Below are 23,207 nucleotides of genomic sequence, written 5' to 3'. Positions count from 1 at the left end.
TTCCACTGTTTAATCCTTACCTCCATCTCCACACACACACACACACACACACACACACACACACACACACACACACACACACACACACACACACACACACACACACACACACACACACAGAGTCTGGATGTAAACAGAACTGCTTTGGTGTAGATCAAAGTGGCATCATTTGCTGTTGTAAAGAAATCTAGTGGAACTTTGGCGGCTTCTAATGGCTTTTCCGTCGTCTGGAATGGACCTCGGGCTCAAAAGTGATCAGGGTTGCTCTTTTCATTAAACAATGAGCGAACACATCTACAGTGGAGCGAACGCTGAGGAGAGGCTTTACCTTTTCAGTGTAAGAGTTAGTGTGAGGTGGAAATAGTTGTGGGATACACAACACATGCTAGTGTTTTTTCTTGCTCCCAGGACACATGACTCCACTTATCACCTCATTAGTCAGTCCTTTATGTCTTAAGCATGCGTTTGTTAGAGCAGACAAGGCACTCGCTGGAAAGACGCCCATGTATAGCAACCTTTCTAACTAAAATCCAAACTGGTCGCGGTTGGCTGTAACACTGGCACGCTGAATTCAATTTCTGGATTCGGAACCATTCCTATAAGGCACTAATAATTACTGCATAGCAACGATACTAGACTTGAAAACAGAGCGGCCGAAATCATTCTCAATAATTAAAAATTAATGTTAATTTATCAGCATACTGATTGCATAACCATGACATATTTCACCTTAGGTCTTGAATATTTAAGTTTTTATGAATATATCTTATGAAGAACATATTGACCTTATAGAGAGATACATGCGCATGTCTCCAAGTTTTGTTTTGCAGTTCTTGCCACCTTTACATGCTTTACATGACAAAGAATACACACAAACCAGCCTTGTTTATCTAAACTCAGCCTCATAAGAATCACATTTGGGTTAATTTTGAACTATCAGGAGGCACAGGCTTATTTGGTCCTGTAAACCTTTTGCAGTAAGGATTGATTTTAGAGTGTTTTTAGTGTGTGTTTGTACCTCATAGTGGCGTGCCATTAAGCTGTGGAGTGTTTATCATTCTGGCCACCGAGGGCCCACTGCCTGCTTCAGACAGCGCCTGCACCTGCACCTTGTACACACACTTTGGCTGGAGCTGCCCCACCCTGACCGAGTGCTGATCCTGTAAATGAGTTGACATAGGGTTAGAAATCTTTAGATATATACTATGACATTGTGCAAAGTTAAAACAGAGATAAAAACATATCAATGAAGTGTTTGCTGAGACACTATCATAGATAATGACTGATGCTTGGTCTTGTATATTTTCTATACAGAATTCAGAATGGGTAATACGCTAACAAACCCAATGTACAAAGGTACATTGATTTAGCAGAAAAGTAGACTTTATTATGAGCATCATCATCATCAATGTATGCATCAAAGTGTGTGATTCAGTGTCCATTTTGTCAAATTTTAGTCTCTTCCTGTTTCTAATTTTCCTTTAAGATGGAACTAATGACAAATGTTGCACAATGTGTCTAATAATAAGCCTTCACTCACAGGTGCCAAATTTAGCGTTTGAGAGATGAGCGAGTCTGGAGATTTGTTCCCACGGCAGCTGGAGATTTTGAGCCAGGAGAACTGAAATCCTGTAATGGGTGTTTGGCCTGGTGTGGTCTCAGACACCTGCCAGCTGAACAGACCTTCCAGCGAGCCATTCACCGTCTGAAACACTGCTAACAATTTCTCAGGGCGCTGGAGAGCTTTCTTTGCCTGAAGATGGCGCTCTAGGACAAAGACAAGCATCATCAACATCATCGGAAGCAGCAGCAGAATCGTGCCACAGACATTTATTTCAATCAGTCTATCATTAATTCCTTTAAAATTTTTCCAGACTTAGCAGTATAAAGCTGTTGTATACAGGGAATGTTTAACATGTATGTAACTAAAAAAGGAATTTCAACTGGCTTAGTTAAAAGTTTTTTTGTAGAAGTCAGACAGATATTAGGCATAAAAAAATTAAAAAAAAGATTTTATGAATTCTCAAAATATTTCTTTGTAAATGAACATGCACTCGTTTTCTTTTCAGAGGTGAGACTACTTCTTCAGATGGAACAATTTGTGGTTGTGTTTTTCCAGTGTGTGACAGTATTGGTGAATGGATACCACACAACCTTTGGAAAAGCATTAAGCGGCCAAAATAGCTTTTTATTGTATTGCTCCAGTGTTGGAAAGTTGAATAAAACAACATAAAAAAGTATTTTTCTCCTGTTTTATACTAAAACCTTTATTGTGGTTGAGTTTTAAATTTGTGTTGAAACCTAAGAGGTCTATGCTTTTGCCAATTTCTGATACCCAGACTTGATGTTCAATTACAGCCACCCAATTTTAAGGCCTTTCAGACGAATGAATCCAACATTTTCCGCACACAATAAGTCATCCCTCTAACTTAGAGGGCACAGCCAATTTTACTCTCTCGGCTGATAGTTACGCACTTTAGATGACCTCTGTTGTTTTTACTGTCAAAGTTAGTTCTATCTGTGGTAATCAAACAGCCCAAAACATGCTAACAGGCTAAAACCTTGCCTTACCATCATGGGCACAGGACAGTAGCTTCTTCCCACGGCCTTTCAGCGTCGAGCACTGTGGGGTAGTGACAGAGGTCACGGCCCCAGCCTTCTCCCCTTGCTTAGAGAGGGGTGTCACAGTTACTTTGTACTTGCAGGCAAAGAGAAGGTCTGTGATGACAAAATGCGTGCCCTGAAGGAAAAGTAGAACATGATGTAACAAATTGTGACACTAAATCTGCCCAGTGACAGCAAAACTCTATGGAGCGAAAGAAAATGAAACATAATAATAAAAAAAAAATCCTTGAGGATACGGCCATAAAACAAGGATAAATTGTGAGAACTTATCTGATGCAATGTATGATTACTGAGTCCGTGAGGCTGAATTTTACCCAGCTAATTGGAAATCAGACACTGATCCCTTTAGCTGCAGTGTATTTGTGTCGTATAAAAATTTCTGTCGTTTTCACACATTTTCATTACCTCCTCTACCAGTCCATGACTGATTACGTCTGGAAACATAACACTCTTGCCTGCTACAGCAATAAATGCCATATATCTAGGCTTGAACAATAGTTTTATGGAAACATAGGAACCCCAGTGAATAAAACTTGCTGTTATATGAGCAGATATTTATAGACAGTGTGCAGGTCTTGATAATGACCTCATATCTTTAGTGTTAGCCACTGAAAGGTAACACAATAGCACTGAGTAATGTTAGTATATTGTGATCGCTACTGATATTTCTTTACCGAGAATTCTTAAACACCGTCCAACCATGTATGTCTGGTGCGCGTTCCAGATTATTTGTAACAGTAAAACCTTTCCTTCCTGCTAAAATTAAACACCTTCAACTTATCCAAGCAGATCACAATGAAGTTGTAAGTAGGTGTGGTGCATTGTAGCTAAAAGCGGCTGGGCAAGGGCCACCTTATCCTGCTGCTGGAAAAGCAAACAGCCCGTGCCCAGCGCATTCCTATGTTTATTAAACAATATACAGTTTCTCCTGCACTTTTGTTGGCTGGTAGGTTCACATTTGAGCTGCAGGTCATCGAGGGTGTCTCATATCCACCAGCTTATTATATGACCTTGCTGCGATATATATAAGAAAAGTATTTCCAGACTAATGCAATATAATGCGGTGACTTTCTCTGTTTATGCCTGAGACAGAAGACCATGTGACACTAGATTATTTTCTTTTTTGGTATTAGTACTCCTACGTTCGTGTTGACAGCGAAGCAGAGAAAATAGTTAACATACCTGTACAGTAGCCGTTCTCTCTCTCTTGGTCACGTTATTAGCACATACCTCAGGAAACCAACTTAAAAGGTATGAAGTGGAACCCCGCTGGGTTTCTACAAAGAGAAACATAAGACCACGTTATATATTAGATCTGCAACCTGGTTAAACTTTCGAAGGCCGTGGCCAAAGAGCTGCACGGACATATTTTAAGGGACATGCTGCCTCCTGTCCTCTTCCTGTTCCGTGTCCAAGCAGCATTACATCTTTCATCAAACTCATCTCCCACAGTGCATCAGGTTGTCAGAGGCCCAGAGAGCCATGTCCCCCCCCATCTGCTTTTCATTTCACAGCCATATTGATATTATTAAATCTGTCTTCATTTGTCTATTCACCTCTTTCCAAGAGATAGCCGTAAATCAGCACCCCCTCTTTATGATGCTATGCGGTTTAAGCAGATCCCCCCATCTTTGAAGAGCGTCATGTCGCTAAATGAGTAATTTCTGAACATGCTTACTATGCAAACCCACAGTAATGTGTTGGAGGATGTACAAAGAGGACACCCCGATGAGTGTCTGTTTATGTAGGATGGATAAAATTCACCATAAGGTTGTGTGTCTTTGTAATGCATCTTCAGTAAAACATTAGTCACTATGTGACGGTTTTCTTTGGCTCCGACTGATTCAAGGACACGGACAGACCATCTGTGAAATTGAAACGGCTGTCCAGCACAGTTACGATCTGTATAATTAGGGTGAGGACAATGTAGGCAATTTAAAATTCAATTTGATATGGTTGTTGCCTGATGGAAACTCTTTATGAGCTCTTGATTTATTCCTCTCTCTGACATCAAATGAAATTTTATTGACCTGATGTACAGCAGAATTGCATAACAGCATGTACTACAGGACAGCAGTGTAACATACATGAGTCAGTGCACAAAGCTACACAAATGTAAAACAAGATATTTTTTTGGCTCCACTTGCCTGGGAGTCGACTCTTCCAAAACACCTTGACCTGTAGATGGTCATTGTGGTAGTGGGGAGCCGCGGCATCGAGTCGGAGTACCCTGGGAGACGAGCGAGAGATGGGCAGCTCGTTGGAGAAGTCCCGTGAGATTGGCGATGAGCCTGCCATGAGAACCCGAGATTCACGTTCACCAAGTGGAATTCATTTAACACATGACCCTTTTGGGACCTCTTATGACTGGTTGCCTGATCGCAGATTCTCCGTAGAAGTGCATGATGAAACGTTTTTAAAAATGGAAGCAGATGTAAAAACTAACAATATGAAAACTTTTAAATAACAATTCGGTGCAGTTGAACCAACAGAGTGGATATGAGAGATTCATAACGAGATGTTAATGCGCATTATATGCAGAAGTCATTCAGTTCTATATCTGTCAGCTGCATAAACCTCACCTCATTTATACTTGGGCTCTTTAATTTCAATCAAATCGGCCAGTCGACATTAATTTCAATGAATCTACTTTAAAATCTAAGCAATGCTTGAAAGATATCCCGAGGGACTCCGAAGGCTGATAGAAATGCAGGAAAAACAAAAATAAAGATATAAAAATGTGCACAGGGGAGCAATAATAATTGAGGTGCAAGGAAAATACAAATGCAAATAGCAGTTTTGAAAAATGGAATAAATCTTGACATTATTTAACCTGCCAGGATGCAAAGCCAATACATAGACTGGACTTACTAAATTTTCATGCTTTTTTGCTACGTGTCTGGAATTAGTTTTGACAGAATTAGTGCATGATTTATAATACATAATTAGAAGCAGAAAACAACAACATTAGAAGAGGAACTCCCCTTTGCATTGGAAACCTTTTTTTTTTTTTTCTAGTAGTAAGGTGCAGATGATGTAAACTAAAGCCTCAGCGGGGTGTTCAGTCTATTAAGACTCCCTTTAGTGACCCGCAATTCAACTGAACACAGATAAGAACTGATCCAGAGTGCTGATATATGCCAGGAAACTGCTACTTGTACGACAGGTTAACTCCTTTTATGTGAGGAAAAATGACCTTGTTTTAGGTGCCAAAAAAGCAAACCCATGTAAGCAGACACTGTTTGGACATGAGAGGCATTTTCCAATAAAGGTCTCCTGTGTTTTTGATGGCCCTGATGTTGCATGATCGTCAGTGACAATGCTGATTAATAGCTATGGGAGACGAGAACAAAGAGGGCAAATGTTCAGATCTGACAGCCATTCCTATTTAATTTATGTTTTTGGCTTCAAGCTTTAGGCATGGGCTAGGACCTGCAAAATAATTCATTAAACTACACAAACTCTCCAAAGCTCTTCAGCTTAATTAGAATCAAGCAAGCAAAAACAGAAACAACATGGACCTTGTTCAGATTTAGTCCTTACCGGTGGAAGCAGCAGTTCTGAAGGAGAGCTGTGTGCGACCGCTCTTTAAGCGCTTCTGTCCCCAGAAAGAAACTGCCTGAATGTTAACTATGTAGAGTGTGTCTGGCTGGAGTCCTGCCAGCTCCATCTCTGTCAGAGTCTATGAAACATGGAAAAAGCAAAGATCCAGACATGGGTGTTTATTTTATTGTTAATAATGTTATTATTAAAGTATTGTACAATGAATTTTATGTTAGTTCTATAACTGTTTAGATTTTTGCCTTTAGCCATAAAACACAAAAAAATCTTATCTTATTTTATATTTCTTATTATTCTTATATTATTAGAAGTAGTGGAAGTAGTAGTTGTAGTAGTGTTAGCAGCAATAAGAGTAGTTATAGTAATAGTTGCAGCGATACAAAAGGCAGCAGTAGTAGAAGTGATGGTTAAATAAAATAGTGGAAGCAGCACTAGTAGTAGTCATAGTACCAGAGGTAACAGCAGTAGTAATGCTGTTGGTCACTATTATTATATTTATCTTTACATTTTACAAGTTTAACTATGTACCATGATCATCATATCAAAACATAGACTCCAGTATGCTTTACTGTAGACATACTGTATTCATTCTTTCTTCTGATTACGTTTCTATTTAACTTTTCTGAGCATGACTGACAGGACATATAAACACGAAATCTAAACAGGCCTTCTGTTTCTAAAGCTGTAGACCAAACAGACTACACAGTAGAAAGGCATTGATTCTCCACTTGAGGTAACTGAGATCCAGGATTTGTGACATAAATGGTGAGTAATGAGCTTTAATATGTCCATACTTCTCCAGATAGCCAAAACATGTGTTTCACAATTGCGCAGATAAACGAGCCCAGTGAAACTTGCGTGAAGCCCTGCCCTGTCACCACAGAGCCATATGTTAAGACTTTCCGAATTTGAACTCTGTTTTAACTCATGGTCCAATGGGAAATCGAGTTTCTGCTCAGATCAAAAACTCCCGTGCAAGATGAGCTCAGCGTTAGTAGAAACAGTTCCCCTTTATGCCGGTATGGGATTTGATTAGTGTGTTTTGTCACTGTGAGTAAGGTAAGGAATAGGAAATCGATGCTGCATTTTCAGACTCAAGTTTTACCTGGAAGCATGATTTTTCATTCCTTTTACAGTAGTGTTATAAATTTTCATCAGAGGTCTGGTTTAAACCTGTTCGCTCTGTTGTCAATGCTTCCTTTTACATAAAGTACAGAAAAAAAAAATCTCAACTAGCTCTTTGGTGAATATTCCACGTAAATGCTTTAGGCTCCAACACAAACATTTTTATAGTGCGGCTCATAACAAGTGGTCTAACATTCTGTAAATCATGCCTGGCTCGTGGTAAAAATTTTCTCTTGCTGATGAGGTCAGGGAAAGTTATGTAGCAAAGACACAAGAAGGAAGAACGCATACTAAATTGGATGAGTCCTGGACTCCTGGATTCAATTGATACGCCTGGAAATATGCTAATTGTGTATATAAGACTTTCACCACTAGACTTTATCCTTCCTTGAGTCACAATAATTGGAGTAAAAATGTGGCTAGAATTGCCTTGGCTTCTGCTCTTTCATGTGGGAATGAAGTGGGAGCCCTTGTAAAAATTCCTAGCAATTTTGTGGTGGAAGACCCATCTTTATCATTCCTGTCATGGAGATAGAATATGAAATAAAAAAAATATATATATTAAAAAAAATTAATAAATAAAAAACATAACATTTTAAGTGTGTGAGAATTATCTTTTGGTCAAATGTTAAAAGTCAGTGTGGATTTGGCAATGCTCATACAGAATCTGGTCTTGTATCACATTCCACCATCAACCTGTCTTCTTCTGTTAACATAACCATTCTGACAAATGAGCAACTAAAGAGCTTGACACTTATGTTGGACTAATACCGTCATTGGGTTAAATGGTGCATACTTCTGAGTTCATTTCCTGCTTGGGTGACAGAGATATATAAGGTTGTGGTCTGTTTTGTTTTGAACTACTGTGTCTGTTGAATAAAAATATTTCTCAACTCTACTTGTTACATTAAAAAAAATGGGAAAAAAAGAATAGGTTTTCCTTTAATAGAAATCACAATTTTTTGTGATCCCCTTTATAGGCTACTGTTCGGCACACTGGATGGCTTTCTCAGACCCAGAAGTTATTGCATTGTAAAAACAAATTACCTAATCAAAACCATTTGAGAGTTGCGGCTTCAAGGAGAGTGCTTAGGTTACAGTAAAATACGATGATCACAAGAGCAGATGGCGTCTTTGTACTACGGGCTTTGCGGAGAAATAAATACACTTTCTAACACTTTATTAGGATGCAGGTGGTGCACATGAGTTCAACACCTGCGAGTAAACGGTGTCTACCACCACGAGTCTGAACAGCTACGGCAAAACTATGAAGATAAATTCTTAAGATCCAATTTAGATTTAGGACTTCCTCAGCCTGAAGCATTCGCAGGATCACAGTCCCCTATCTTTGCGAGGTGCCAGATGACTTTCATAAGTAAAGGATACAAACAGATAATTCATAAACCTTAACAGCTGGGGAAAGCTAAAAAACCTCACAGGACCTCATTGGGCTTTGGCACAAGTGTTCATTGTCGTTTTTCTCCAAAATGCAATTTCCACTCACAAAGGATATGTTCAAGCAAAGCAAAAAAAAAAAAAGAAAAGCCCTCCTGCTGGCTAGTGAAGGTGAGACAGAAAAATATGTTCAGCGTTCGAAGCCAGAGTAAGAGCAGCACTTGGCTTCTAAAAGAGATGAGATACGAGCTGCACTGGGGAAGCCTTACCCCGTCTGCGACCCTGCTGCTTTCCTTTCCACTCGGGCCGCTCCAGGTCACTTTGTAATGGTGGAGCTGCAGGTCTCCCTCTCTGGGGGGGTCCCACCGAAGCAGCACGCTCACCCTGCCATCAGCGCTCACCGTCTGGTTCGTGGTGCTGATGTTCTGTGGCCTCTCTGGGGGCAACGGGTCTGCAGTGTGGATGAACAGAGAATGTGCATTTTAGATCGCTGAATCTGATTTTGTTTGTGCGCTCTTGATGTGGCCTACAGCCAGTCAGAGTGGAGAAAGGCCACTAAAGCCAGAAAAGGATGCAAATCAAGAACTCATGGAAACTGCAAGGTCGATGAAGTCAGTGAAAAAAAAAACAGCCTGACAATACTTTGCTGCTGTGTTCACTTTTTCTTCCTTTTTTTTATGTAGCCAGAGGAAGGAGCTCAGTAGGATGTAACACCCAATTAAATTGGGTTTATACAACGCGCCAGCTAATAATTTTAAGAAGACGCACTGGAGTTATTAAAGGAACAAGATAAATTGTTTGCACGCCAGATTTACAATTAAACGCCAATGGAAACAGAACTGGATGTCATTGTCTTCTTGTCATTTTTTTGTCTCTGTTTTTCTGCTTTTATGGTCTTTCAAGATTCTTGGCTGCATATGGAATGTTTTCGTAAGCCTGCGCCACAGCTCAGCAGGCCATATGTGTAAGTGCATATGTGTCATTGTGTATGTGTGTGTGTATTGATGGAGGATGACTCTTCAATGGAACAGATATATGATGAATGGAGACTCAGTCTATTGCCACTGGGTGGAGTGGATAAGCCTTCCACCACAACAACGCAACCAGGGGTGTCAAAGTCATGTTGCCTGAACACATATAGAGATCTGCTCCTCATTTCACGCCAGTTGCACCTCATCACAATATTTTGGAAAGTTGCTAGGCATACAGTGTACCCAAACTACAATAATGTTCCACTGTTATTGACTAAATCGACACAAAACATAAAAGCAGCATTGAACATGAGGGAATGTTCAGACAGCAACTCAACATAGCTTTTCAGTATCGACAGCACCTCGGCAAGCGGCGTTTCACCTGGAACACATTTGGACTTTCAAAGGAAACAATCTGATTTCACTGCCACCAGGCATGACAGAGCAGTGTTATCTACTGTAAACGCTTAAACGGTTACTGCAGATGGCCTTTAGGGTGGGCTTCCAAACTCTCTGCATCCATACGAAAAACAAAGGCTCCATTTCCTGCTGCGAGAAAACCCCCGATCAACACATGTGGCCCTGCTGCCTGCTTTAAGGTCGCGAGTGGAAAACTGTCACTTGGATTTTTCCTCACCGAGTCATATAGCCTCGGAGGAGGAACCTTTCATCTCCAGATATCCTTGAGTAATGGCAGCTACGTACATGACCTACGACCCACAGCATTCTTCATGCACCCCCGCACCCCTGCCACTCAGATGTCCCATGGCAATTTGATGAAAGTTAAAATGTTTTGTGACCCTATGTAAAGGGGGGAAGAGAGCCATATGGTGAAAAAAATAGGCTTCATAAAGTGTGATTAAGGATGTATGATAAGGCCGAATTGCAATACTGGATATAGAGAACATTTCTAAGAATTGAACACAATACAAGCGAAGCTTATCACAGAAAATAGCAAAATGAAAATGAAAAAAAAAAAAGCCCAACAGCGTGTGCATAAGCACCAACAAAAGACTTTCAGCATTGTGTAACTTTTTTTTTTTTATTCTCCACATCATGCCAAGTGCTGGTAATCTTTAAAAATAAAACAAGAATTGATTTGATTCATTACTGGTGATGGCTTCAGTCTGCATGTAATTATAGCTTGGACTTGGCCTTTCAATAGACTGACTTTTGGAACGTGCCAAATCAAGCACCCCTGTGGTCTGAGACGACATGAGGCACATCCCTGAGAAACTTGACTGCAAAACATAAATTGTAATCAAACAAATAAGGCTAAGCGAAACAAAAAGCAAAACCAGATATGTTGAGAAAATCTCCTACTGAGCACGTTCTTGTTTATGCCTCTGTGTGTTCGTTCATGGAAAAGTCTATTCCAGAGCATCGCTGCATACACTAAGGCATGTTTAAAATCTGACACAATGTCGGCTCGCCAAACTCTCAGCATGAGAGATGTGGTGTGTATGTGTTTGGGTGTATGTCTGTACGTGGACGTTTGAGAATCGAGTGGAGCGGGCTGTGATGATGTACAAGCTGTGGACTGCTCTGGTTTCAGGCAGGCCAGTTTTACAAAGACGGCTGACTCTGCAGTGTTGCTTAAATGCTGTGAAGGATTTGCACGTTCGTCTTTAACTCCCCATAACTCCTCTCACTCAACGCTGTCCCAGCAACCCTGCACTGAAGCTTTGCTTTTTTTATTGAGCATCGGACAAAAAAAATAATTAATTGTGCAGACTTGATCAAAATGCCAGTAGATGCAGTAAATCTTCACTGTTATCGATGTTGTCGAAAGTGTAGCGGTTTTACCTCGTGTTGAGAAGAAGTGCTTGCTGGGAGTGGTGAATCCACGTGTGCCCTGGCTGTTTACTGCGCTCACACGAAACTGGTACCACCTGTGGGGCCGGACGTCCTTCAGCAAGGCTCGCTCCTCCATGGTCTGGCAAAGAGAGAGAGAGAGAGAGAGAGAGAGAGAGAGAGAGAGAGAGAGAGAGAGAGAGAGAGAGAGAGAGAGAGAGCGACAAAGGTCATGGTAGATTTAATTAAGACAAATCAGACTAAAAAGACTCCATCACTGCTGTAATGACTAGTTGATCGTTTGCAAGAAGATCTTCTCAGAGCTGCTGAAAAGCACTATTTATATGTTCCTATCCATTACCTTGCAGATCCTATTGGGAGAAAATGGAGATGACAATGGACTATTTGTTTTCAAAGGTCTCTTGATCTGATGGTTTGTAATTTAAAGCCCCAATTAGGGGTTGTTGAAATCATGTCCCTGGATGAGCTCAGAGCCTCTCAGAGAATATCCGCTAAAGAATCCAATCTGTAAGTAATTGGACAGTGACACAATCCTTTGTCGTTTTGGCTCTGTATTCCGGCACATTGGATTTGGATTTCATAAGGAAATCAACAACTATTAGGTTAAAGCGCAAAATGTCAGCTTTAATTCAAAGGCATGTCCATACTGAGTAAAACAGTGAAATATTTTTTAATATATGTTAGAAGAAATTTGACCGTTATTTCAGGCAGAAAGAGAACTTACACACATTCTAGGCATGACGACAAAGGAAGTTTCAATGCCAGGAAAGCAGGCTTCATGAAAAAAAAAATATATAAAATACACAACTAAAGGTCATGAATGAAGACTCTCGAAAAAGAGAATAATCCATCATTATCTATGAGGGTTTACAGAAACATTGGCAAATTGGAAAAAACTCATATGACTCATTGGAGTCCACTGAGGCATTTGGGTGCCTAAAAGTCACCAGCATATTAAATATGACCATTTTATTTCAACTCCTCGGGAATGTATAGCAAGAAATATCCTTGTTACAGATAAAAATGTAAATGTATAGAGTAAAACTAATTAATTATCCACTCGACCAATCAAGTGGCAGCACAAATACATGCAGGTTTAGGTCAAGAGTTTCAGTTCATGTTTACATCAAACACATGAATGAGGAAAAATGTCATCTCTGTGAATTTGGTGCCAGATGTGCTGGTTTGAGTATTTTAGAAACTGCTGATCGGAGATTCACACACATAGCATTCTCTATCACAGAGGTGCCTAATCTTTGTCCTAAGAAGAGCCAAAATTCTAACTTGATTGACAGCTGCAAACTGAAAGGAAATTTGCATTATACCAAACTGCATTATATTAAAATAAATGTTTCCATGCCCTCCCCTCATTTAATATTTCATAATATTTAGAAAGAAATAAACTCTGTAATTTTCTTAACTAATACAGTTCAAATTTCCAAGTTTTAGAGTTTAATGAAACTTAAACTATAAATATAATATAAACTCTAAATGCAATATGAATATAGAAACAATCCAATTTATCATACAATAGAGGTCAATGATGAATACAGTTATTCAGGCTATAAGCTTTACAGCCCTATGCATGTAATATCAGTGACAAGGTTTATCCATAGTAGGTTAATTTCAATTCACTTTTTAGTCTTTTCAGTTCGATTTACACTTTTTGTAGCTTAAAAATAAATTTTTTTATCTTGTTTAAAATATTACATTTTGAATAAATATCTGTATTAGTGTATTTTTTTCTTCCATCCTTATATTTTTTGCATGCAAAAGTCACCACAGTCCAACACTTTCGCCTTGTTTGGGCATCTTAGAGGTTTCACTGAATGCCACTGATGAAATAAATAAATAAATCCAGTAAATGATAAGAGTAATTTAAAGGAGAATGGCCAGACTAGTGGATGGGGAACAACAGCGGAAGACCATCTCAGGTTCTGTCAGCCAAGAGTGAGTCTTCATTGAAAACAGGTTCTCTCAACCTAACTGACTAAACAACCGGTGAAAAATTGGACATATTGACTAAATGTAAACAGACATTGTGTGCTAGTTGCTGACAGATTTGCCTACTTGTGAAATATTCGTTTTTTACTTGAAAAATAATTGCTTGATTCAGTACATGTGGCCTCTTGTTTAAACCTAACACATTTCTGTTCACGTTTCTAGATCTTCTTTTCAGATTAAATAAAAGTTGGCAATATACAAAGACAAATCAATAAAGGATGGTTTCAAGAAGAGAAAAGCTTTTAATGATGTAGTTTGGAAAACAGTTCCCTTTTGGCATTTTGGAAGATTTACAGAACAAAATTTTCTACATTATAGATCATAGGGTTCATTTTAATGGACCACTTAGGTATGACATTCGTCCAAGAATTTTCATTATCATAGCTGTAAACTCTCAAATGTCTATATAAGTTAACTTTGATTATTTGAATGCTGTCTCAAAGGAGCCAAATACCAGAATACTGTCACTCACGCAGAGAAAATAAGCGTCATTTTGATTCAGGCACGGATGACGGCAGTGTGAAGTACATTCATGGAAAACATGGCCTGGAGTAGTGTTGCTGTTCTCTTACCATCATAATAGTGTGCCAGGGTGAGGCGTCGTCCTCGCTGGGATGAATGCCATGGTTCCATCTCCTCTGCAGAATATACAGCACTGGCTCAATAGACACATTGAACTTAGACATCCATGTCACCTCCAGCTGTCCCTGCTGGTCCTCTGTAAAGGCCATGTCTTTCCTTGGCTTTAGGGGGACACCTATGGCACAAGGATGACACATGATGGAAAATACCTACATAATGGCCTACTTGTTCTGCGTGTTAAGAATGATTGGAAAAATAAAGTAACAGTAAATCAAAATGATGACGTGATGTTACAGTGCAACATTAAAATGGACCATTGATGTTCTAGGTATTAGAGCATACAGAGCATACAGATCTAACATTCTCCAAAGCACTACCGAGAAACCAAAACCCTGGTTTGGTGCGCTGTAGGTGATTGTTATTATTGGGACATCTTCTGAACATTTATCCAATTTTGTCAGCTCTTTTTCGGGAAATGTTAAACTTTCCATTAGCAAAATATTTTAGCTGTAACCCAGCAGAAGACCGTCTGCAGTTCTTTCTCTGATAGGTTATGTTTTACATTTGACATTAACTTCTAAAGTGATAAATATAGACACCGAGATTTGGTTGTATGTAAGCTCTTTGTTTTTTTTTGGTTTTTTCGGGTTTTTTTTTACTTGTATTGCACTTTTAGACAGCCTATCATACCTTTATAAAGATTGGTTGGTGCTTGGCAGGTGTGTCCACAGCCATTGGAACAGCATTTTTTCGAGCCAGAGCACTCATGATCAGCACTGCAGCTCTCCACGCAGGCAGCTGCAAAGCCTGATGCCCTTTGAGGAGAAGGACAATCACCTTGCTTCTGCATCTGCAGTGACTGTAAGAACTCGGCACTGGTGACACACTCATGGTGTTTCTTTTTTAAAAAACAAGGGAGGAAGAGACAGACAGAGGGAGACAGAGACAGAGGGGGAGATACAATGGTTAGCAAAAGACATGTTCCCTGGCCATAGCGTAGTGTATGAGACAGAGCCATGGTCTCTGTATAAAACTCCTGCCAAAGCTGGCACACTGCTACGTTAAGCCTAAAACAGAGCTGCGCTTCTGAGGACACATCTGGCTGCGGGGTTTCTGACCAAGATGGTCTGGAAACTGTTCATTTGCAGAACATCTCCAAGAATTACTTAACTCAATGCATCTCTGCATTGATGCAAGGCACATGTTTCTTCCATTGGGGGAATCGCACAGCTGGGGAAATAGCAAAGCATGCAGCTTGTTTCTAATACAGAGCAAATGAAAGTTACACCAGAGTATCTTTTACCCAAGTGGCTTAATATCCTGCCATTTTACTGCATTTTTACACTAAGCATCTTTATAAGAATCCTAAAATTCATGGCTCCATTTGAGTAGTTATTATGCTTTCTAAATGCACAGTTACATTGTTTTGTCTGCTTGAGATCTTTTCCTTAATACCACAGCACTCTGCAGAAGAGGATTAAAGATGTATAATCAAATCTGATCCTATGGGCCAGGTGGATAATAGGAATGTGATTAAATTTTCCATTCCACACACATAATGTACACTCACATGTGCACATATATACGCTTGTCATGTTTTAAATCATTTGGCATCACAGTGTAATTTTATATGCTGGCCCACAATCTTTCTCGTCGAGCTCCCTAATATGGGTGAAATCGAATCACAGGAAGATGTTTTACCAAACATGCTCATACATCATGTCTAGAACTCTTGGCTCATTCTGGTAATGCATCATCTCCCAGCAGGTTAACGACTGTTATGTTCTTTATGTACATCCCATATCCCATTGTGGTTTAGTGTTCATCCTGTGTTAGTTTTAGTTGCACTGATTCACTCACACAAACACACTGGCACTCCAAGACCGATTTTCTGTGGTAAGACTTACCTCGCAAAACTTGTGAGAAAGAACTCTTCTGGTTTCCCATAATTCCTTGCATGGCTGCAGGCACTGCAAACAAACAAAGAAAACAGACTTGAGAATGGAATGAAACCAGCCATTGAGTAACGGTAAAAAATAGCAAACAGTGGAGCCAAATATGCCAAACAACCTTAACCTTACATCATAAAAATAATCTAGCTCATTAATACCCACTGCAATCAAGCCTTTTTTAAAGTACCATTAAACACACCCTAGAAACCTTAATAGCTGTTTTCCTGCTATGGTCATGAATTGGATATTATTAGTAAATGGTAATTGTTCTTTTTAAAAATCAGGAGATTTTCATAATAGGGTTTCTTGAAGTAGCTTCCTTCTTAGTCATTTATTGGTTATTCAAGGGCCAGACAAGACGTGTTAAACGAGAATCATTTTAAACTGGGGAAAATTGGGCAATTCACTTACCACCATATTAGTAACAAGTTTACACTCACTGCTTCGTTCAATTATTCAGTCAGCTAATAAAGTGGCAGATACCAATCAAGAGCTTCTGTTTATATTAAAATAAAATATGTCAGCCAGAGGGGGAGTGGTGGCTCCAGCGGTTAAGGTGCTGGGTTACCGATCAGAAGGTCGGGGGTTCAAGCCCCGGTATCGTCAAGCTGCCACTCTTGGGCCCTTGAGCAAGGCCCTTAACCCTCTATGCTCCAGGGGACCCTTACGAGAAAAATAAACCCGAGGACCGTGACGTCGGAGCGACGTGGGGCCGCCTTCCCGTGGGCTCACCACCTGCAGGAGGGACCGTAAGGGACCGGTGCTGAGAGGATTGGGCAGCAGTCGAAGGTGGGGGCCTTGACAGCCCAATCCCTGGACACAGAGAAGTGTCTGGGGAATCTGCTTAGACTGCTGCCCCCGCGACCCAAATTACAGATAAGCGGGAGAAGATGATGAAATATCAGCCAGATAGCCTAGTTCAAGTATATCTAAAACTTTTTATCTCAGGCATCTAACACCTTAAACGGAATAGGCCAGACTACCTCTAGGTAACAACCACTGTGTTGAGCAGAAAAGCATCAAAGAACACATGTAAAAAACATTGAATTGATACAGCAGCTGCTGACAACATTAACCAAGAACAGGAATATAAGTTAAAGAAAACACGGGTTAGACCAAACTGAACAAAGACCAAATGCTCTTTTTATAGTTTTTTAACATTGTCCAAGTTTTGGTGAGCTAACATGGATATTCAAACTGGGTAGTGAGTTTATATGTGTTAAAATGTATCAGTGTCGGTGTTTATTAATTGTACACATAAACAAATATTACCCCCTTTAAAGCTTTCTGTATTTTCTCTTTGGGTCTACACTGTTCATATCTTTTTATATTTTGTATAATCATGGAAACAGACTAGCAAGCTAGCAGTTAAAGTAACTGTTAGTCTGGTGGATATTCAGTGCAAAACTCACTGTCAGCTGAAAAAAAACATCCATAACACTGTAATCAGATTTACATGCTGATCCACAAAAGAGAAATGGAATGTGTATACAGACCACAGATTTTTTTTTTTTGTTATAGTAATGTACAATTTGAGTTCTTGTAAGCATCTTGAGTAGGCAATAGGTAGATTTCCTATTTCCTATTTCCACAAAACCTAACTAGCTTTAATGACAAGGTTCTTCAATTCTAATGCTGGAGTGCCTGAATGCTACAAAACCAAGAAATTATATAGGAGTTGAATCAGGTGTCTTTGAACCATGCTATGTGTTTTGACTAGGTCAAACATAGAAGCCATGCTCCCACCTTCCTGTGGGAAAGACTGGTGCATTTAACAAAATATTTTATTTTGATGACATAGTTTGAACCATTGGACTATTCCAATTGGATTCATGCACTTGACTGCCAAAGTCGGGGAAGTAAAAGCTTGTCACTGCGGATTAAGATACAGATCTGGAGTCAGGCGATCTTTCTTGTTATGAAGTTAAAATAAATATTTAATAAAAGAGTAAATATTCAGTTTAACCTTACACACTGCTAATGCTTAAATAATAGATTATAGTGCCACCCTGACAGGAAAGGGTGTGTACAGTAGTGTGTTTAGTCTCAGTCCTCTCATTCTTTCCTCTTTGTGCTCCGCTTACTTCAGTCCCCTCTAATCTATCAAACATGTGCGCTCCCAGCAAGCCTCTGACTCTGCCTCACCGGGCCAACCCTAGTCATTCATGTCGTCTCCGGTACGAGCTGGGCAATATTAAGACATCTGTTGTGTGTTATCTGACAGATTATTTCAACATCTGCCATCATCTATTCTCCGCTGGAGAAAAGACGGCTTTCACTTGGCCGAACCCCGCAGAGTGCACTCTGCCTTTCGAAAGAGACCGGGGTTGGGGAGAGGGTGCTGATTTAGGTTTGCGGGAAAACAGACAAAGGTGTCGTTTTACTGCAAAAATAATCACAGCAAATGTGCAAATTTGATTTATCAGGCAGTCCTGCTGTGTCCTATCAACATGGTTTTGCCACATGAATTGCAAAAGAGTTGAACATGTAGGAATTTCGACAGCGAATTTGTTTTCTGGGTGTTGCTCCGATTTTTGGTGATAACGTTAAAACCATTTTCTGTTGAATTATGAACTAAACCTCCTGCAAGCTCTAATATTGCTCAGGATTATGAGAAGAAGGTGGATTTGAGTGCATTATTGTGTTTGTGGGTAACAAATGTTTCACAAACCAAATGGTAATAGGTGTAATAAACACATCAAAGATGCTGTAGGACCTTTTTACTACAGAAAGTCCAACTACATGTTAGTTATAGATATGGCCAAATATGTGGGTAACCATTTTTGCCTCAGTAATACAAGTTTCATTTCAAACCTCTAAGTATAATAAAGATGAAACATATTTGTGGCATATAAGAGCATTTGGTTGCAAGGCCAAGGCCAGATTGACCAGAACATGCACTGCTTCCACCTAAAAACCGCTGACAGCCTTCATGGGTCACCTTCACACCCAGCACTTCAAAACAGAAAAAACCCACCACCCCCTCTCAATTCAACATACTCCTCAATTCCAAACACACAAAGCCTGCAAACCATCAATGTGACAACACTCTCCCGTGAGGGTGTGGAAAGAGGGCCAGTGGTAAACGTAGTGGCAATAAAGGATGGGAGCAGGACTCTATAACAGGAAGGTTGTTCTACATCCTGCTGCCTTCACAGCACAGCTCCCATATTCATCACAACTAAACAGTTATGCGGTGCTTAGTCTGAGGCTGACAAGGGTTATCAGCGGCTAATTTCTCTAATGCACAGGGCACCAACTTAACAGACAGCATGTCATTATGATGTGATGGACGGACGACAGGCTTCCAAGTCATAATGAAAAAAAAAAAAAAAAGAGAGACCGAGCTTAGCCACAGTTTTAGTCTAAACAAAATCTAGCTTTAAATACGTTTGTGACTATTTTTGTGGATAATGTTATGGCTTAATGCATTTTTTTAATCTTAACGATTACATTTTGAAACAGAAATGATCATTCACTGAGGGATGTTTGTGGCATTCCATTTCCATGACAAAGACCCAAAGGATTATTACTGAACATTGAGTTTAACCTGAGTGTTTATATGATGGCATCCCGCAGGGACAAAAACTGCTTCCTCTGCTGGTCTTCATCACGCTCGCTTAGACATATTCTGTTTCTGAGCAAAGCTGACTTTTTGGCCTTGTCATGCTGTATTGACTAGCTACTGACAGACTGGCCTAATGGGATCTTTGTGCCCAGTGAAAGCCACTTAATCTTCATTGACAGAGAGAAAATGCAGACATTTCAGCAAAGCAGAGGAAGTTTCCGATAAAACTCTGATAAAAGTACCGTCTGTGACCTTATTTTTTAAAACCAAATATTCACATGAAAAAAAAAACATGAAAAAATTTACACTGTAAAAAATTACTTAGATAACAATTATGTTCACTTACAGTTTTCTTTTATACATTTTTCTTTATATATCCCAAAATTCTTCATTGGTAATCAAGCTATTGTTCTCTGTAAAATGTACAAGTCTAGACATTTTATTGACTACATCAAAACTTTAAGCTTTCCCAACACATTGGTGCTCTTGGTTAATAAAGCTTTCCAATAGCGCAACAATTAAGAGAACAATTGAAATAAGTCTCCAGCTTCAGTCCACCAACAGTCGTAAAGTGAAGCCACTCCATGGAAATAATAATAAAATTGTTTAATTCTGATGGATGACAAACTAAAGGATACCAGCAAAATGTGTTTTGGTAATGTTTTCACATGCCAGGAGAATTCTGGCATGCCTTGGCATCTATTCTGCAAGTCTGTGAATTTGATGATGGTGGTGGAGACCACAGGGTCACTATTATTACCGTCACACAAGCTGTGCCATACTTAAGTACCCATGCTGAATTCGGACAAAATTTGTGTACAGTGCTTGCCAAGCTGGGATTTAGTGGTAAAACTAAAAATAGTGCAGACCACTGATTAATCAAGCAGTCGCACAGAATTGTCCTGATTAATATCTCTGGCTGAAATTGCTTTTCTACTGGCACAAAAAACTTCAGTAGTAAGCTAGAGTAGTGTCTGCCAAAGTTTCTCACTCTTTTCGAAAATCCCTTTTTGGCAGATTTAAGAGAGCAGCAATTTAAATAATTCAAACAGATTTTAAACAATGTTTCTTATTCTTGTTTTATTTATTTACCCACAGGATGCGCATACATTTCACCCGTGTGATCGAAGCTAATTCTACCATATTCTAGTTGAGGAAATCCAAAACAAAGGAACTCAGAGTACTGTATTGTGTTGAGAAAGTGACGCATGCACTCAGACAGTATATGGGTAGTCATGGGTTCTCAGTTTTGTATCTCAATCCCACTGTGCTGAGCTGTGCACTGGAGAAGCACTACAACAGGACAGGTAAACCCACATGCTGCCAATAAAATGCCATGCACGGCATAACAGAATTACTGTTTTTCTATTTTTCACTGGCCAGACAAAAACGCGGGATCCTGACTTGGAATTCCTCAGGAATTTTAAAGCCTCTTTGCCCAGCCACCAAGTCATCATCCAGAAATTCCAGGATATCCCATCTTTCTTGCTTTTTTCAGTACAGTAAATGTGTAGGCAATACATGAGAATCTCCCAGTTTCCTCATCACCAGTGTGCTCTTCTGTCCGCTTGCCAACTTTAATGTTCCTGCTGTAATGCTATAGTGCTTGTTCAAGATTCTCAACTAAAGTGCCAGTTTATAAAGTGATAACACGTGCTGCATTAACGTAAGCGCTTAGAAGTGTTCCAGGTATACAGACCATATGTTAAACCAAAGTTGCTCAAGAAAAAAGCCGGCCCCATAGATCTTGCAAGTATGTGTGATGATGTTGCATACACTTTGGTGATAAGATACATGGTGAGGTATACCAGAGGCAAATGGCATCATGATTTGTCAGGGTTAAAAATGTGTTACTGTTTAAAATTCAACCTTGCTGGACAGTAGACGATGTCGATGATGGATGGTAAGCTTCACGGACTTCAATCACATATTTAGACATCTATATAGTGCCACTTGCCAAAGTCATAAACTTTGCCTTTTAAGCCTTTTTGATTGGTTGTTTTCATTACCTTTTGCAAGAATTTGATCCTATCACGTAGTGGAAAAACGCGTGAGGGAAGGGTCGGCTGGAACACATTAGGGACAATATGGAAAACCCTTCAAAAAGATATAAGCCAACTGTCCTTCAGTAAAAAAGACATTCACCAGATGAACAAACTAGCCAAGAATTGCCAAACCTTCCATCTGTCTTCACCTCTAACACACAGGCTTTAATGCACATGGACAGAGACAGAAAAATTAGACACACTGAGCAAAAAGGTCTACTACCATCAGTACAATCCACAGTACCAAAGCATTATCACCTTCAAAAATCTGATTATTGATTATCTGAAAATTTCTAATTACTTATTACTTATTACTTATACTCTGTATGCTTGCAGATTCTATATTGTAACTTTAGCATTCATTGCTGTTTTTTTCTATTCTTTTTTTTTTTTCATTCCTTGTAAAAGTTTAACATCACCCCTGACATTAGATTACTGGAAAAAAACGGTTGGTTTTATTGAGTATTGTTGTGTAGTCAGTTTCAGTCGTATATATTTAAGGTCTCCTTTATAAGCGTCTGAATATCATAAAGGATCTGGATTTTATTATTATTATTATTATTATTATTATTATTATTATTATTATTATTATTTTTATTATTATTATTATTTGCCAGTAATTACTGGATTGACTGTGATCATGAACACTTTTGACATTTGTTACAGAAGTTATGACTTGCTTGCTGAAAAATCAACTATTATTTTTCGTTGACTGATTTCTAAATCAGTAGCAAATGTACAAATAGATCAGTCTCCTGAACTACTGTGGGTGAAAATGACAGCTTGGCCTGCCCATGAACCTCAACAGCAATGTTAAGCCTGGTTTATTTATTTGCCCTTGCTTTTTTGTTTACATTGTAGAGAGGAAACATCCTCATTCCTAATGCTCTAATCCAGGCTTTTGATCAGCTAGACTCAACGAGCATTTGGAGAACCACAGGCTCTGTTAACAATCTGTCCTGTACCAACAACGATGGGGAAAATTGAGTGGGGGCACATACACATTTTTCCAGCTAAATCCATTTATGGCTGCATAAATCCCCAAATCAAAGCCAAAGCCTAAAGTTAATTTAAACAAGGTCTATGAACAGAAACCTATACATTTCCAAATGTCCACCAAAGCATGGAAAAGCCAAAATAGTTTTTGTTCCAAAACAGGGCTGGTGCTTGACACACTTTGTATCCTAAAAACAAAAGCTTTTCCAGCTGTCACTACAAAGTGCCTTTTATTGACAAGCAGTGGATGGTATTCGATCTGACACTCCTGTCTTTTTCTCTCTGTGCATCGAAATTTTAAGAAAAAAATTCACCAATTGCTCAGCTTTTTCAATATGTTTACCAGGTCTAATACTGTGCCAAAGATGTAGGGGGTGATTTCTAAAGCTTTGTTTCTCTATTATTAAAATGTTTGTATTGAGCCAAGGCATGAGCCCATATTTTTGGCAAAGTTGCCTTGCATTTTAGGATAAAATAAGCTAATGTATTAGAGAGACATATTTCAATAATTCACTTCAAAAACCTTCTGGAAAACAAACTAACTTTTCCTTTAACAAGTATATGGGGA

At 39.3% G+C, this 23,207-nt stretch overlaps 1 protein-coding gene across 1 annotated transcript in view; it reads right to left on the bottom strand.

The window, feature by feature from the left end:
- Window positions 1-23,207, bottom strand: part of anos1b (anosmin 1b) — a 36,709-nt gene that overhangs the window by 1,836 nt on the left and 11,666 nt on the right. The window contains exons 3-13 of the mRNA XM_083558523.1: window positions 15,986-16,048; window positions 14,769-14,976; window positions 14,069-14,253; window positions 11,484-11,613; window positions 8,976-9,157; window positions 6,169-6,307; window positions 4,773-4,916; window positions 3,808-3,902; window positions 2,572-2,740; window positions 1,541-1,767; window positions 1,019-1,160 (exon numbers count right to left, since the gene is read on the bottom strand). Coding sequence (XP_083414649.1) covers window positions 1,020-1,160; window positions 1,541-1,767; window positions 2,572-2,740; window positions 3,808-3,902; window positions 4,773-4,916; window positions 6,169-6,307; window positions 8,976-9,157; window positions 11,484-11,613; window positions 14,069-14,253; window positions 14,769-14,976; window positions 15,986-16,048 — 1,683 coding nt within the window. The 3' untranslated portion in view covers window position 1,019. The remainder of the gene's footprint in view (window positions 1-1,018; window positions 1,161-1,540; window positions 1,768-2,571; window positions 2,741-3,807; window positions 3,903-4,772; window positions 4,917-6,168; window positions 6,308-8,975; window positions 9,158-11,483; window positions 11,614-14,068; window positions 14,254-14,768; window positions 14,977-15,985; window positions 16,049-23,207) is intronic.

This window comes from Silurus aristotelis, assembly GCF_946808225.1.
Source record: "Silurus aristotelis genome assembly, chromosome: 13".
NCBI lineage: Eukaryota > Metazoa > Chordata > Actinopteri > Siluriformes > Siluridae > Silurus > Silurus aristotelis.
Note: the sequence above shows the minus strand (reverse complement) of the source record. Positions and strands in the feature narration are given on the sequence as shown.